This window comes from Erinaceus europaeus, chromosome 5 (genome assembly GCF_950295315.1).
Source record: "Erinaceus europaeus chromosome 5, mEriEur2.1, whole genome shotgun sequence".
Lineage (NCBI taxonomy): Eukaryota > Metazoa > Chordata > Mammalia > Eulipotyphla > Erinaceidae > Erinaceus > Erinaceus europaeus.
Window position 1 is genome coordinate 117,824,490 of NC_080166.1, and position 15,211 is coordinate 117,839,700.

The 15,211-nt window shown below is 44.7% G+C and overlaps 1 protein-coding gene across 1 annotated transcript in view; it reads right to left on the reverse strand.

Annotated features, from left to right (window-relative positions):
• Nucleotides 1-1,894: 1,894 nt before the first annotated feature.
• ALOX5AP (arachidonate 5-lipoxygenase activating protein) overlaps nucleotides 1,895-15,211 on the reverse strand; it is a 33,365-nt gene continuing 20,048 nt past the window's right edge. Inside the window, exons 3-5 of the mRNA XM_007522402.3 lie at nucleotides 13,116-13,186; nucleotides 8,705-8,786; nucleotides 1,895-2,366 (exon numbers count right to left, since the gene is read on the reverse strand). Coding sequence (XP_007522464.1) covers nucleotides 2,204-2,366; nucleotides 8,705-8,786; nucleotides 13,116-13,186 — 316 coding nt within the window. The 3' untranslated portion in view covers nucleotides 1,895-2,203. The remainder of the gene's footprint in view (nucleotides 2,367-8,704; nucleotides 8,787-13,115; nucleotides 13,187-15,211) is intronic.

Sequence of the window (15,211 nt, forward strand, 5' to 3'; positions counted from 1 at the left end):
CAGGTTAAGCGCATGTGGCACGAAGCGCAAGGATCCCAGTTCGAGCCCCAGGCTCTCCACCTGCAGGGGAGTCGCTTCACAGATGGTGAAGCAAGTCTGCAGGTGTCTATATTTCTCTCCCCTTTTCTGCCTTCCCCTCCTCTCTCCATTTCTCTCTGTCCTATCTAACAACGACATCAATAACAACAATAATAATAACTACAACACAATAAAAAACAACAAGGGCAACAAAAGGGAAAATAAATAAGTAAATATACACTTTTAACTAAAAATGAAAGAACCCAGTACACTACATTGGGGATATGAATATGGTCTGGATGGAAAACAGCACGTACCACGTGTACATGTTTTTAATTGCTGCATCTTATTATTCCTCCCAACAGCCCCAAACACCAGGTGCTTTTCATCCCAGTCTAATATGTGAAACTGAAGCATAGAATGGCCTGCCAGGCCATGATGCATCCAGTGCAATACACATGTAACAATGTGCAAGGACCCAGGTCCTCAAGTAATTTTTTTTAAAAAGTTCTTAAATAAAAATGGAAATACCTTGTGATCCAGCAGTACCGCTCCTAGGTATATATCCAAAGATATGAAAATGCTATTATAAGAAGTCTGTCTGTGGAGAGAAATGATAGCAATTTCTGGTTTGGTTTGTATTTTTTTACAATCAGTCTTATTAAAGTTATTATTATAATTATTGTTGTTGTTGCCTCCAGGGTTATTGCTGGGGCTCAGTGCCTGCACTACAAATCCATTGCTCCTGGAGGCTGTTTTTTTCCCTTTTGTTGCCCTTGTTGTCTATCATTGTTGTTGTTGTTGTTGTTGGATAGCACAGAGAGAAATCGAGGGGGCCAGGTTGAGCGCACATGTTACAGTGTACAAGGACCCAGGTTCGAGCCCCTGGTCCCCACCTGCAGGAGGAAAGCTTCCCAAGTGGTGAAGCAGGGCTGCAGGTGTCTCTCTCCCTCTCTATCATCCCCTTCCCTCTCAATTTCTAATAGTCTCTACCCAACAAATAAATAAAAGATTTTAAAAGATAGAAAAAAAAGAAATCGAGAGAGGAGGGGAAGACAGAGGGGGAGAGAAAGATAGACACCTGCAGACCTGCTTCACCACTTGTGAAGCAACCCCCCCTGCAGGTGGGAACTGGGGGCTCGAACTGGGATCCTTACATCTGTCCTTAAGCTTTGTGCCACGTGTGCTTAACCTACTGCACTACTGTCCAACCCCCTATATTATTTTTTTCATCTTAAGCTCATGAAAGTCACAAGTCCTGTTGCCCTACCAGTGGCCACTTCATAGGATATTTGAATTCCCAAATCACTGGAGTCATCAGTTGCCTACTAGTGTGCCAGTCTTTACACTTGACACACAGGAGAAAATGGGTAGGCTTTCATGGCTATTCAAGAACTGGTGATGTGCCGAGGGTGGAACTATTGAAACTGCTGCATGGACTTGCTGTGATGGAGTTGTTCAGAGGGTGCTGTGGGAGGTCAGAGGTCAACTAGGCCACCTGCTAGGGACCTTATGGAAGGCTTCCCAGGAAAGGCATACTGCAGTGTTGTGTCTTCTATCTCCACGTTTAGCAGTGTTTATTAGACCAAGAATTACAGATAGCACATGAAGTATGTAAACTAGAGGTAAAATGTACTTCGACCTCTTCACAGATGGCTTGTCAGTGAGTTCCCTTTCAGGTGTCTGTGTGTGTGTGTGTGTCTGTGTGTGTGTGTGTGTGTGTGTGTGTGTGTGTGTCTGTGTGTGTGTGTGTGTGTCTGTGTGTCTGTGTGTGTGTGTGTGTACTGTAATATCTTATCATCATTTAGGTTGAAAAAACTACTAGTTATTCAATGATAGCAATATGCCCACAAAAAACTCAACCAACAGCCTGAAACATGTTTCTGCACTTTATTGTAGGGGAATGTAAAACTGGTCACAGTACAGCTTCAGGAAGCAGGGTAAGTCAAGAAATGTACGAAACAGATCTGAGTCGTAAATCAGGGGCCGCGGCTATGTTCCAGGGGTGGAGCTGACACGAAGCCTTTTTCTTCCAGGAAAAGCAAGGTTAACTCAAGCTGGCAAGCCCAGCTGGCCATTAGATTTACAGCTATCTAAGGAGACACTGCAGCCTTTAAAGGGTTGAGTTATGGTGACTCGTAGCCATCGACTGGATGAGAGCGCCAACCCTGCATTCAGCAGAGAGCTAGGGGATGAGCAGCAGAGGGGAGATGGTGGTGGTTATGGTCTTGATGTAGTTTTCAAAGTCACTTCCGAAAAAGAGGATGAGGTAATAGTTGAAAATTCCAGCAAGGGACATGAGGAACAGGAACAGTATGATGCGCTTCCCAAAAATGTAGCCAGGTGTGCTGGAAAAGGAGAGAGAAAACTGGAAAAGCAGCACAAATGACACCAATTTAGCAAGAAATGTTATCTCTCCGAGATGCCTGGGGTTTAAATTATAGCTCCTGCTCCTCCTCCAGAATGCTCCATTTGCTTCCCATGAAGAATGGAAGTGTCTTCACTATTATTAGTCCCAGAACATATTTCAAAACCAAACGACACGAGCCCAGGCCTCCAAGCCCATCTTTGCTAGGGTTCCCGATTTCCTCCCACATGTCAGCGCCGCCCTGCTGACATGGGGGTGGCAGCTTCTGCTGGTCATCAGGCACCCCAACTGGGGATCCGAGTCCCATCAACTCCCCCAGACGCTTCCCTCCAGGAGTGCGCCAGTAGTCACCGCTCTTACCGTGCTGGGCTTGAAGGATCTCAGTGTGAGAGGTGAGGGTGTAAATGAGTTGCTAAGGCTGAGGGGGGCTAAAAGGTGTCTTGGCACCTGAAAGCCCAATCTATCCTCCCAAGATAGCCTGTGAAGAATAGTGCAGGGTTGCACTAGCCAGAGCTGGGCTCCCTGAAGTGGAAAATGGACCGTCAAGAAAATGGAGGGAGGCTGGAGCATACTCATAGTCTCCTCTCCAAGAACTTGAAACCCCAGACTGCTCCAGCAGATCAGCATTTCCCCAGGGATGTGTGGCCACCTACTGTGTGCCTGCCATCCCAGCTCCCTCTGCAGGCTTCTTTCTATGGCCATCATACTTTGAGGCTTCTGTGCTGCTCTGGCATATTCAGATGTTCCGTCAAATAGCTCATTATGTCTATAAATAAAGATCCTGGTGGGAGGACCCTTTGGCAAATAGGACTGTTCAGCTCAGTGAAACAGGTAGGGTGCTGCTATTGAGTTTCATTTCTTGCTCTCTCCCTCCTTTTTTGTTTATCTACCCACTCTCTCTCTCTCTCTCTCTTCCTCCTTCCCTCTGCTAATCTTTTTTTTTTTTATTTTTAAAGAAATGTGCCCTTCACACACGGCATAAAATCTATATGGGCCATAAAAGAAGCACAGTGCCAAACACCTCTCAATGGTGAGGGAAATGTCTAGAAAGAGGCCTTGTGTTCTGGGAGAGATAAGCCAGGCATTCAAAGACATGAGTTCCAGCCAGTCCAGTACTCTGTGACCTTGACCAAGTCACCGAACCGGCCAAGGCTTCCTGCAAAAATATACAGAGTATGGGTAGGAACCAAAGCTTAACAGGGTCTTATGCCCTTAGAATTCTGTTCTCTCAAGTACAGAGCATCACTGTAAGCCTTATGTTCTCTAAAGGATTGCAAAAACAGGCCACTGGCTCTTCCTTCACCCAGGTGTCAAATCAACTGAGTTCAACAGACGTGTTTGTCAAGTGAATCACTCTGAGGCAAGAGCAGCTTTCAAGGATTTTCAAACTCTGTAAGTATCTGAGGCACCTGAAGATGTTGTCAAAATGCAGATTCCTGTGCTTCTACTCTGAAGGTTCTCATAGCCGAAGTCCAAAGTGGACCCAGAAGCCAGGCTTTTATTAAGCACCTCAGGTGGTTCCGGTGCAGTTAGCCATCAAGTTTCACTTTCAGAAACACTTGATACTCCTATTCTCACCCAGGATTCCAAAATCTAGGATTCATCCTTTTAATTTTGATGAAGCAGCAGGGTGGTTCATATACGGGGCATCCAGAACATGTAATATGGGTGCTAAAAAGGAATTCATTCTTTTGAAATGAGTGCCTGTTATAATTTCCACAGGAGTTGTGTCTTTGGACTTGAACCATGTCACTGACTTTAGGAAAGCCTCAGGTCTCCATGGTAAGGACTCTGCCCTGCTCACTGTTATCAAGGTGACATAGCACCTAGTTCAGAGCAGGTAGTCAACAGCTCTCCACAGAAAGGCTACGGAGTGAATGAGGAGTGCACACCCAAGAGAGGAGAAAGTGAAGCTGGGAAACTTGAGTTCACTGGCCTCGGGAGTCACCTGTCTTTGCATGTCTACCAGTAGGGTGAGAACCCCAAATTGCAAAAAGGATTGTAGGAATGTTCCACCAAGAGACAGGGCTCCGCAGAACAGGAAGAGAGAGTAGCCCAGTGCCAGCTAGCAAAAGTGGAGGACAGACGCGTTGTAAATGATCTTGTAGTACAATGAGTAGTACAATTTCCACTGAATGTGGACTCAGGTAGTGGCTTGGAATAAAGGGAAAGAAACTAAAATGTATCTTTATATGCTGTGTTGAGAAGACTGTAAACCAGGAGCTGGGTTGTGGATTACTCAGTTGAGCACACTTGTTACCCTGTGCAAGGACCTAGGGTTCAAGCCCTCAGATCCCTCCTGCAGGGAGAAAGTTTTATGATCAGAGAAGCAGGGCTGCAGGTATCTCTCTCTCTCTCTCCCTCTCTATCTCTCTTTCCCTCTCAACTTCTGACCAATCAAATAAAATAAATACATAATTTTTTTTTAAAGGATGGAAACCAATCGGTAGGGAGAAAGGGTTGGGGTGGGGTTGGGTGAAGAACTGAGAATAAAATTCAGTGAGACACTGCAGAATTCTCACAGAACCACCTGCCATCAAGGGAAGGGACTCTGTTGGGGTAGATAGACTAAGTGTAGTCTCATTGAGCCCTGGAACCAGAAATGTCACTGGGGCTTTTGGAGTAGATGGAGCCATAACAGCTTCTTAGGAGAAGCACTCAGTGGCCTAGAGACATTCTTGGGGCAGGATCTCAGTGAGAAGGGTCTTCTTCAGTGGTGTGAGCAAAAACTAAAGCTAATCCTGAGGAAATGTGGGTATCAAAGTCTCTACAGAGCCCAAGTGTGACACAGCCTGGGTGCGGAGCAGTAGAGGAAAGAGGGCGTGTCCACAACAAAAGACGGTGCCAGTGAGTGGTTTCTAGAAGGTACAACTGAAAAGGCCCCTGGGTGCAACCTCAAGCCCTCTGAGCTTGCATCCACCTCTGACTGTACTTTAGTGTAGAATAGGATTTGCTATTTCATCTTGTCTATGGTATCCTACAGATAACAACTGTTCAGAGCTCTGTGTTCAGAAGCATTATGAGGTTGTGTCTGGTCCCAGCAGGAAAGAGCATCATGATGAGCAATGAGCCACCTGGATAGGGAAGCAGTGGGCAGGGTCTAGAACCTGTCCAGAGAGGGAGTTAGGTGGCTGGTGGGAGCTTCTCACCACGATCCTGGGGGAGACCAGGGAAGGATGTCAGCAATTATCCCATTGGCATTTTTTAATAAGATAGAGAGATAGAAGGGGGGAGTGAAGGAAAGAGTGTACCAGAGCTCAGCTGTGGTTTATGGTAGTGCTGGGGACTGAGCCTGGGACCTCCAAGTCTCAGGCATAAGCATCTTTTGCATAATCTGTCTCCCCAGTCTGATCCATCAATATTTCAAAGGGTTCTGAGAAATCTATTATTTTTTTTAAAATATTAAACCTCTGGCCTATTGGTTATTTTTTATCACCTCTGCTCATTCCCTAACAGTGACTGATTACCTCCAACATGAAATGAACACATTTTGTCACCCTCCACAGATTGGTTTATAAGAATTAAAACACATTTCCTGTCTTAGCAGAAGAGTGCAGTGATTGGATCAAACCCCTGGGACCCAGGAAGGGGAGGCATGGCCAGCCCAGGAGAGCAGAGCAGCCCATAGGTCAGAGCAAAACACTCATACCTCTCAACTTTTGAACAACAGGAAAAGGCAGAATACAGGCTTTCCAGGATGGAGGAGAATGAAGAATTGTATTTAGGGCAGTGTTGATAAAGGTTAGAGAGATAACAGAGCAGCCACCAGCGAGGACTAAAGAGGTGTGTACAGGGGAGGGACTGCTCTACAGAAAGCCATTCTTTTCCTGCCCACAGCTCGCCATCTGATTGCCCCAAGCCACTCAGCATCACAGCCTCCTCCTCCCAGACCCCAGATGAGGTGCTTTCACTTGCCACCCTCCCAGGATGACACTGCCTTTGTCAGTGCTAGAGAATGTTCTTTGAACCCATCAACCACTAGAGAAGGGGGCTATTGTTAGAGACAGAGAGGGCCGAGAAACTAGATAAGAAATAAAGAAAGATGGTGGGGAAGCTGGGGTCAGCATAAGAACAGCAGCCTCCCAGAACATAACTCTGCCTTCTGGAGTCTTTCCAGTGCATCAGGAATTCTCCCCTCTGAGGAACCAGTGGCCTCCTGAAATGTGAGCATTTTGCCTGGGTCAGCATTTATTTTAGGGAAACCCAGATCTCCCAGTCCAGGTGTGCTGAGAATATAGCTGCCACTCTGTGACTCTCTGTCTGGCAACATCCTGAGACATTCTATCCTATTCTATCTTATCCTACCCTATATCCTATCCTATTCTATATCCTATCCTATCCTATATCCTATCCTACCCTATCCTATATCCTATCCTGTATCCTATCCTATTCTATATCCTATCCTATCCTATCCTATCATATCCTATCCTATCCTATCCTATCCTATATCCTATCCTATTCTATATCCTATCCTATCCTATATCCTATCCTATCCTATATCCTATCCTATCCTATATCCTATCCTATCCTATCCTATATCCTATCCTATCCTATCCTATCCTATATCCTATCCTATCCTATCCTATCCTATCCTATCCTATCCTATCCTATCCTATCCTATATCTTATCCTATCCTATCCTATCCTATCCTATCCTATCCTATCCTATCCTATCCTATCCTATCCTATCCTATCCTATCTTATCCTATCCTATCCTATCCTACTCAATCATATGTTCTTGTGTCTTATTTTCTCTATAATCTTTCTGCTGGGCCTTGGGTGATCTGTTACTCAAGAAAATATATTATAGGGGTGCAAGTTTTTGATCTCATTTCTCCAGGCAAGCAGTGATCTGTTTCACTCACAGAGGCTTGGGGAAGCCAGACATAAGAGAGACTTGGAAGGCCAGACTTGGAAGGGGGGCTACAAAAATGAGTGGGGCAGAAGTTGTAGCCTCCTCTGTGAGTCCCATGCTCTGTGGGAGGATTGTGTCATGAAAAAAACCAATCACATCCCCACATGTATTTCCAGAGCCCGTAAAATTCAGGGAAAAAGGATGACAAGATGGGGGAGACAGCATAACGGTTATGCAAAGAGACTCTTGTGCCTGAGACTCCAAAGTCCCAAGTCCAATTTCCCAAATCATCAGAAGCCAGAGCTAAACAGTGCTCTGGGAAGAAAGGAAGATGGAAAGGAAGGAAGAAAAGAAGGGAGGGAGGGAGGGAGGGAGGGAGGGAGGGAGGGAGGGAGAAAGAGAAGGGAAAGTCTTAGCCAGCTTTTACCTGCCTTGCTAAGTGACCCACAGAGCTGGATACTGTGCATCCTCATCACTCTTCCTGAAAGAAAATGCGGATACCATGACTTCTATGGTTCTGGGTTCTCAGGTATACACAGTGGATTTTTTCTTTTTCATTTTAGATAGGCATGATGAAACAGAGAGGGAGGGAAAGATACCAGAGCTTTGCTCCATCATCTGTGTCAAGGAGTTCCCGTGTGGTAACCAGGGCACTGTGTGTCAGGTGAACTCCCTCTCTACCTGGTCTGTGATTTTGTTTGATTGTAGATTTTCTTCTATTTATTTATCTATTTTGGATAAAGACAGAGAGAAATTAAGAAGGAAGGAGGAGATAGGGAGAGAGACATTCCTTCAGCACTGTTTCACAACTTGTGAAGCTTCCTCCCTGCTGGTGGGGCCCTGAGACTTGAGCCTGGGTCCTTGTGCATTGTAGCATATGCTGCTTACTGGGTTTTCCACCTCCCAGTCCTTGGTCCCTGATCTGGGACTTTTACTTCCTTATGGTGGTTTTTTTTTTTTTTTTTTTTTTTTTTTTACCAGAGTGCTGCTCAGCTCTGGTTTATGGGAATGTGGAGGACTGAACCTGGGACTTTGGAGCCTCAGGTATAAGAGTCTTTTTACATAACCATTATGTTATCTCCTCCCCATTCTGTGATTTTAATTTATTTTTCCACCAAGATTATCACTGGGCTCCATATCCACACTAAGCCACTGTTCCCAGCCCCTATTTTTTGGACAGAGAATGCGAGACAGGAAGAACAAGAGAGGGAGAAAGAGAGGGAGGAGAGCAAAGAGGGGCAGAGAGAGAGAAGGGGAGAGAGAGAGAGAAGAGTGGGACAAAAAGAGAAAGAAAGAGAGAGAGAGAGACGTGCAACCTGTTCCAATGCTTGTAAATCTTCCTTCACTACAGGTGGGGTCCTGGGGCTTGAACCTGGGTCCTCATGTATTGTAATCTGTACACTACCAGATGAGCTACCACCTGGCCCCCTATTGTGTGATTCTTAAAGAGCTCCAGTGACCTACCTCTGAGTTCTCTCTCCCAGATAGCCGATAAAGTACTTTTGCCTCACGAACAAGTACATGAGTCCAGCGAAGGCGGCAGGAACTGTTGGGAAAAGAAAAAACATCTCTGTCTGTTTCATAGATGCTAAGACATGTTCGGTTAATGCAGAGCTAATAAAATCACTATGCAGTGACTGCTGTCTGTGAAATCCAGCAGAGGCCTCGGGTCCCAGGGTCAGCACAGGAAGAAACCTGAGAACTTTCATGGTAATGGTGAGACTTTACAATGACATTGTGGTATAATTTACAAAGTATTTTCATATCTATCTTCTAATTTGAATTTTCAATATGATCATCATCCTCTTTTATTTCCAGGTGTAGAAGCTTTGTCTCAAAGAGTAAAGGGGCGTGTTTAAAACAGCTCACACGAGAGTTTGTTTGGGGGCCAGGGAGTCAGACTTGAACTTCAAGTCCTGCTCGGAGATTGGTTCTCAAAAAAATACGCCCTTCTCAAAAAAACATGGTGGTAGCGCAGCAGGTATAAAGATCTTGGTTTGAGCCCCCAGCTCTCCACCTGTGGGGGAGGTCACTTCACAAGCAGTGAAACAGGTCTGCAGGTCCCCTGTCTTCCCCTGCTCTTTTGATTTCTCACTGTCCTATCCAACAACAACAGCAATAACAATAATAACAACAAGGGCAACAGAAATGGAAAAAAATGGCTGCCAGGAGCAATGGCTTCATATTGAAGGCACCAAGTCCCAGTGATAACCCTGGAGACAAAATAATAATAATAATAATAATAATAATAATAATAATAATAATACCCTTCCCCTTCAAGGGATGCAGAGTCTAATCTTTTTGTTTTATATTTTTACTGTCCATTTATTTATTTATTTTTCTGTGTATATATATATATATATATATATAGAGAGAGAGAGAGAGAGAGAGTTTGAGAAGGCAGGGGAGATAGAGAGGAAAAGGAACAGAGAGACCCCTGCAGCCCTGCTTCACCACAAGTGAAGCTTCCCCCTGCAGGTGGGGACCAGGGGCTTGAACCTGGGTCCTCACGCACTATAATGTGTACAGTTAAGCAGGTGCACCACCACCCAGTCCTGTCTAACCTTTTCTGACAAAGTGCTGTAGTTGCAATAAAGATCTCTAAAGAAGGAGAGTCTCTTTGCATTCTGCTTATCAGAGTAAAACCTAGAACAGCACCTAAATAAACCTATGGGGTCTAAATGTTTAGAGCTGAGAATTAGAAAACCCAGCTCCATGAAGACTGGTATGACTTGGCGCTAACACTCAACTTGCCCCACATCTGGGAAAAAGAGCTGGTTACAGGTAGGCAGCTGTCAGTAGTAATTCTGAAGGTAAGATAGGGAGCTTGGGTATAAAGCTCCCAGCACTGTTCAAATACCAAATTAACTGCATCAACTGAGCTCTTCTTATATGTCAGACACTTGGGCTAATAGGTCCCCAGTCAACCTGGCAAGGAGCACATCACTCTCAACATTTGACAGATAAGGATTTTAGGCTCAAGGATATCAGCTTTCCCAGAGTCACCTGCCAGAAGAGAAGATCCTTGAAGACTGACTGTCTTCCTTTTTTTTGCTAACTGTGCCTCTGTGCCTGGCATAGTGCTTGGTACACAACAACTTACACAAACTATTTGTCACATGAAAGCATATGGTCAGATGGGTGAACCAAGGAAAAGGAAGATGTGACCAGGTCTGATGACAAAGTGTTGTCACCACCACCATTAGCATCGATCATAGCATTTGGTGGACTTTATTATTAGGTTTAAACCATACAAAAGAGTCACATTGGGGATCATACAGAGATACTGGATGCTTCCTGTGGCTCGACCCAAATTATGCCAAGTATTGTGTTTAGGGTTTCATGCACATTGTCACTTAATCACCCTGGAGACACTACTAGGTAGATGTAGCACTGTCTCAGAAATAAGGAAACAAACTAGGGAAACTGAGTAATGGTCCAAGGTCACCAACGAGTGGCCTGGGATTTGCCTCCATGTGCCGGTCCCGTCTTGCCTCCTGAAGTGCGATAAGAACAACAAAGCCCAAAAGAAACTGCATGTGAGTTTCTACTATCTGCAATTACAAAGCTGCAGCTTGGACAAAGTTTTTCTTTTGCTATGCCACATCTGGAAGGCTCCGCTCTAAGTTACTGACCCATCCCTTTTTCAAAGGGTAGAACTGAACATGAACTAGCAGAAATCAGGGTAAATGCAAGCTGTTCTTACACAGGGCATCTGCCTTGGAATACCAGGAGGGGTGTCAATGGTTCAAACCTAGACTTGAAAATTCTGAAGATGGATCAAACCACTTATTCCTCTGGGGCTTGAGTTTCTGCTCCTTAATGTGAAGGGTCTAGATGAGAGTGATCTCCCAGATCCCTTTCAGTTAAGGGGGGGGGGCAATGTCATACCTGGTTGAGTGCACATATTATCATTTAAAAGGACCTGGGTTCAAACCCCCTGCCCCCTTAAAATGGGGAAGCTTCATGTTCCTGGTGGAAAAGGGCTGTAGGTATCTTTCTCCCTATCTCCCCTTTCCCTCTCAACTTTTCTTTGTCCTGTCAAATAAAAAATATTAAATAAACAAAAGGCATACCCAAAAAACCTATATCTACTTTATCCAAGAGAAATGCTGATTGTCAAACAGTTTATTGACTCTTCTGTGGCCTAGCAAAGGCAACTTGTTTTCACAGGAAATGCATATTTCCAGGCCTCTGAAATGCCTTCAAACTCCCTTTCTATTCATTTAGCTAGGACAACTCTAGATTTATCTACATCAAGTGCCATCTTAGTTATAAAGGGGACCGTAAATCCTTGCACAAATGTCGCTCAGCTTGATTTTTCAAGTAACGTCAGATATATGTCTTACTTAACTCAGGATAGAGGGTGGAAATAAATAGTGAGCTCACTGACAGCCATCTAGAGCACAGAAAAAGGCCACACAGCACCTGGGAAGTGGTGTCTGTCGCCATCCTTCATCTGCTCCCTGACACTGTGCCTTACTCATTCCCTTCACGGTTCTTCCCTCTCCTGGCAACTTTTACCCTTCCATGTACTCACTCCAGTTCATCATGTCAACCTCTGTGTACCTCTCTGCCATGTTTGTTTCATTTTTCACAGTGGGCCCAGGGACAGGGCTTGGCACATAGTAGGTTTTCAATGCTCACATATTATACAAATTGATAGAGAGGGAAAACTATGTGAAAAAAAAATCCACAATTTAGTCCTAAAGACATAGACTCTTATCCTAGTTTCGTTATTCAGAGGCTGAACAACTTTGAATGAGTTGCTTTAGTTCCCTGAAGGAAAGCACCCTCAAAGTGACAGAGAGAGTGATATCTACTCTAGACACTTTCCAGAGAGAAGAAAGGCAATTAACTAGTTTATCAGAGGACATTAGTGGCCTTTCTTTCTGCATGTGCCCTACTCAGCCAGATCTCACACACTGAGCCTCCACCAGACATGGTATGAATCTCCAAAGGAAATTAAATAGTACTAATTCTGGCTCTCACTTAATTTTATTATTTTCTTTTCATAGAGACAGAGAGATAAAGAGAGTTAGTGAAAGAGAGCAAAGCACTAAAGCTTCCTTCAATCCAGTAGGAACTGGGCTAGAACCTAGGTCACACACATGGCGATGCAGCAAGCTATTCAAGCGTGAGCTATTTCGCTGGCCTTTCTTCTCTCTTTTTTTCCCTTTATTATCATTATTTATTTGATAGAGACAGCCAGATATCAAGAGGGATGGGGGAGATAGGAAGAGAATCAAAGATCTACCTGTAGACCTGCTTCATCACTCAAGAAGTTTTCTCCCTGCAGGTGGGGACCAGGGGCTTGAACCTGAGTCCATGCACATTGAAACATGTGTGCTCAACCAGGTGCACCACCACCCAGCTCCTTTTCTCCTCCTCCTCTTCCTCCTTCTCTCATTAAATTTTAAAGCAACTATCAGAGCCAACCAGCTAAACTCAGGACTATGAGGTACTGATAGCCCAGGGGCTGGAGAGCCAGAAACCCTCCATAGCTCTGCGAGCCTGTGCCGAGAGGGAGACTGCCAAGCTGAAAGCTTATTAGCAGAAAAGCAGAGTGACAGCACTCCCGGAATAGATCCCTCAGGCCCTCTCATTTATAATGCCCTTGGAGCTGAGCTAACACTGCTTAAGGATTCCGAGTCACATTTTGCCTTAAACCACCCTTGTCAGCACCACAGGGAGCGCACATTAGCAATGTCTTAGAGCAGGCCTGAACCACCGCCTCCCGGGGCTCTCACCTCTCCAGGGCTTCACGGATCAGGAGCTGGAGGTCAGGCAAAGTCTTTTCAATAAAAAGCCTGCACTTGAACTACCTCAGATGCATATTTTAGAAAGAGATGCTGCCCAGGGCAGAGAGAGTTACCTTGACTGCAGAGGAGCCCAGCACTCCAGAGCACAACCAGGAACGTGGGGTACGCATCTACACAGTTCTGACTGTAGGATAAAGAGAAGGGGAACAAAAACAATCAAAACACGTGGCCAAGATTTAGAGTGAAAATCCCCACGACCACTCCCAGCCTCCAAGTCACTGGCACCATTGTGCAAGGGGGCACAGACCCTGGTCATAATTCCATTTCCATCCACCCATTTCCATTCCACTAAGACACATAGCAGACTCCCATCAGAGGCAGACGGCGGCACAGGGCAAATGCATGTTCAGAATCCATTTACTCTGCTCCTCCGAGAAGCTGATCTGAGACTGGGCTTCTTGATGGATTCCCTTTAGCGGGGCGCCTGCTTCCTGCTCCTGCACCAAAATGCTTCTTGCAATTGGAAAGCGAGCAGCTGGGACAGCAGGACAGTGGTGATGAGGGAGGAGCAGAGAAGAGCCCAAGGAATGACATCTTTCTTCTTCTTCTTCTTCTCCTTCTCCTTCTCCTTCTCCTTCTCCTTCTCCTTCTCCTTCTCCTTCTCCTTCTCCTTCTTCTTCTTCTTCTTCTTCTTCTTCTTCTTTTGGAAAATAGTGTTTTAGTGTTAACATTGATAGGATGTAACTAATCAAGGGTTTCATTCCTGGTTGTCTCACTTCTAGATAATTTTGAAACTAGGTTAATAATTCTTCTTCTTCTTCTTCTTCTTCTTCTCCTCCTCCTCCTCCTCCTCCTCCTCCTCCTCTTCCTTCTCCTCCTCCTCTTCCTCCTCCTCCTTCTCCTCCTCCTCCTCCTTCTTCTTCTCCTTCTCCTACTCCTTTTCCTCCTTCTCCTCCTTCTTTTTCTCCTTCTTATTTTAATCATTTTATTGGGAGAGTTAATGGCATTGTTGTTGACACATGTATAATTTCTCATCTCCCCATGACAGGTATCTGTAAAACACTTTCACCCCCCAACTTAAGTCCTTAAACCAAAGCAAAGGACTATGGGGAAAGGGGATTGGCAGGGGTGGGCTGGGGAGACTTTGGAGCATGTTGGGAAAGTGAAATATCTTTAAGTCAGACCTATAGACCAGGTTGAAGAAGTGAAGGTGAGCAGCCAAAGAGTGGCACGCCAGGAAGAGTACACTCATCACCTTACACAAGGGCCCCAGTGCAAGTCCCAGGTCCCCGCCTGCAACCACAATGTTTCATGAGTGGTGAGGCATTGCTGCAGGTATCTTTCTCTTCTCTGTCCCCTTCCCTCTGCCTTTACCAAAAAAGAAAAAAAGACAAAAAAGAGGGGATGTGAAGCAAGTGAGGAGGTAAAGGAAAACTATAGAATGGTTTCACTCTATGTGGAATATAAAGAATGGAACATATGAATGTGACAAAAAAAAAAATCAACCTCTAAGACTGTGGGAGAAATATGTGGTTATCTATGGGGGTGGGGATGGGGACACAGACCTTTGGTGATGGGAGTGGTGAGAAAAAAAAGACTTACTATAAACCATTAGCCCCTCAATAAAAAAGAAAAAGAAATTCAAAAAAAAAAGAAGGGTAGAGACCCTACCACTGATAGATTTCCAGACAGCTAAGTAACAAATTACTAAAGTTTAATTATGTTAGCAAGCTGACTATGTTCAATAGAGTAATACTTTAGTATTACTCAGTAATACTAAAGTCAGGATCTAAGTGTTTTCCTCAGCTTATTAGGTGATAGCTGTTTTGCCTCCTAGAGGAAAGGATGATGAAGAAGATGCTGACTGATAATACATTAATCTTTTTGCTAAGCTTCACAACTTTTCAGAGAAATGGAGAGCATACTGCTATACCTTTAAATCAAAGCATTGCCCTTGAAAAGGCACAGTGAGATGCCATTCAGCCATTCATGCAGTTTGTGAGAAACATTCAAGTAGCTATAGGACTCATATTATTCCTAGAACCTTATACCTTTGAACAAGTAATGCTAGGGATTAAAAAAAAAAAGTTCAGGACAAGGGTCAGGCACATATTACCATGCACAAGGACCTGACCCCCATTCAAGCCTCTGACCCCCATTTGTAGGGGAAGTTTCATGAGTGGTAAAGCAGTACTGCTGGTATATCTCT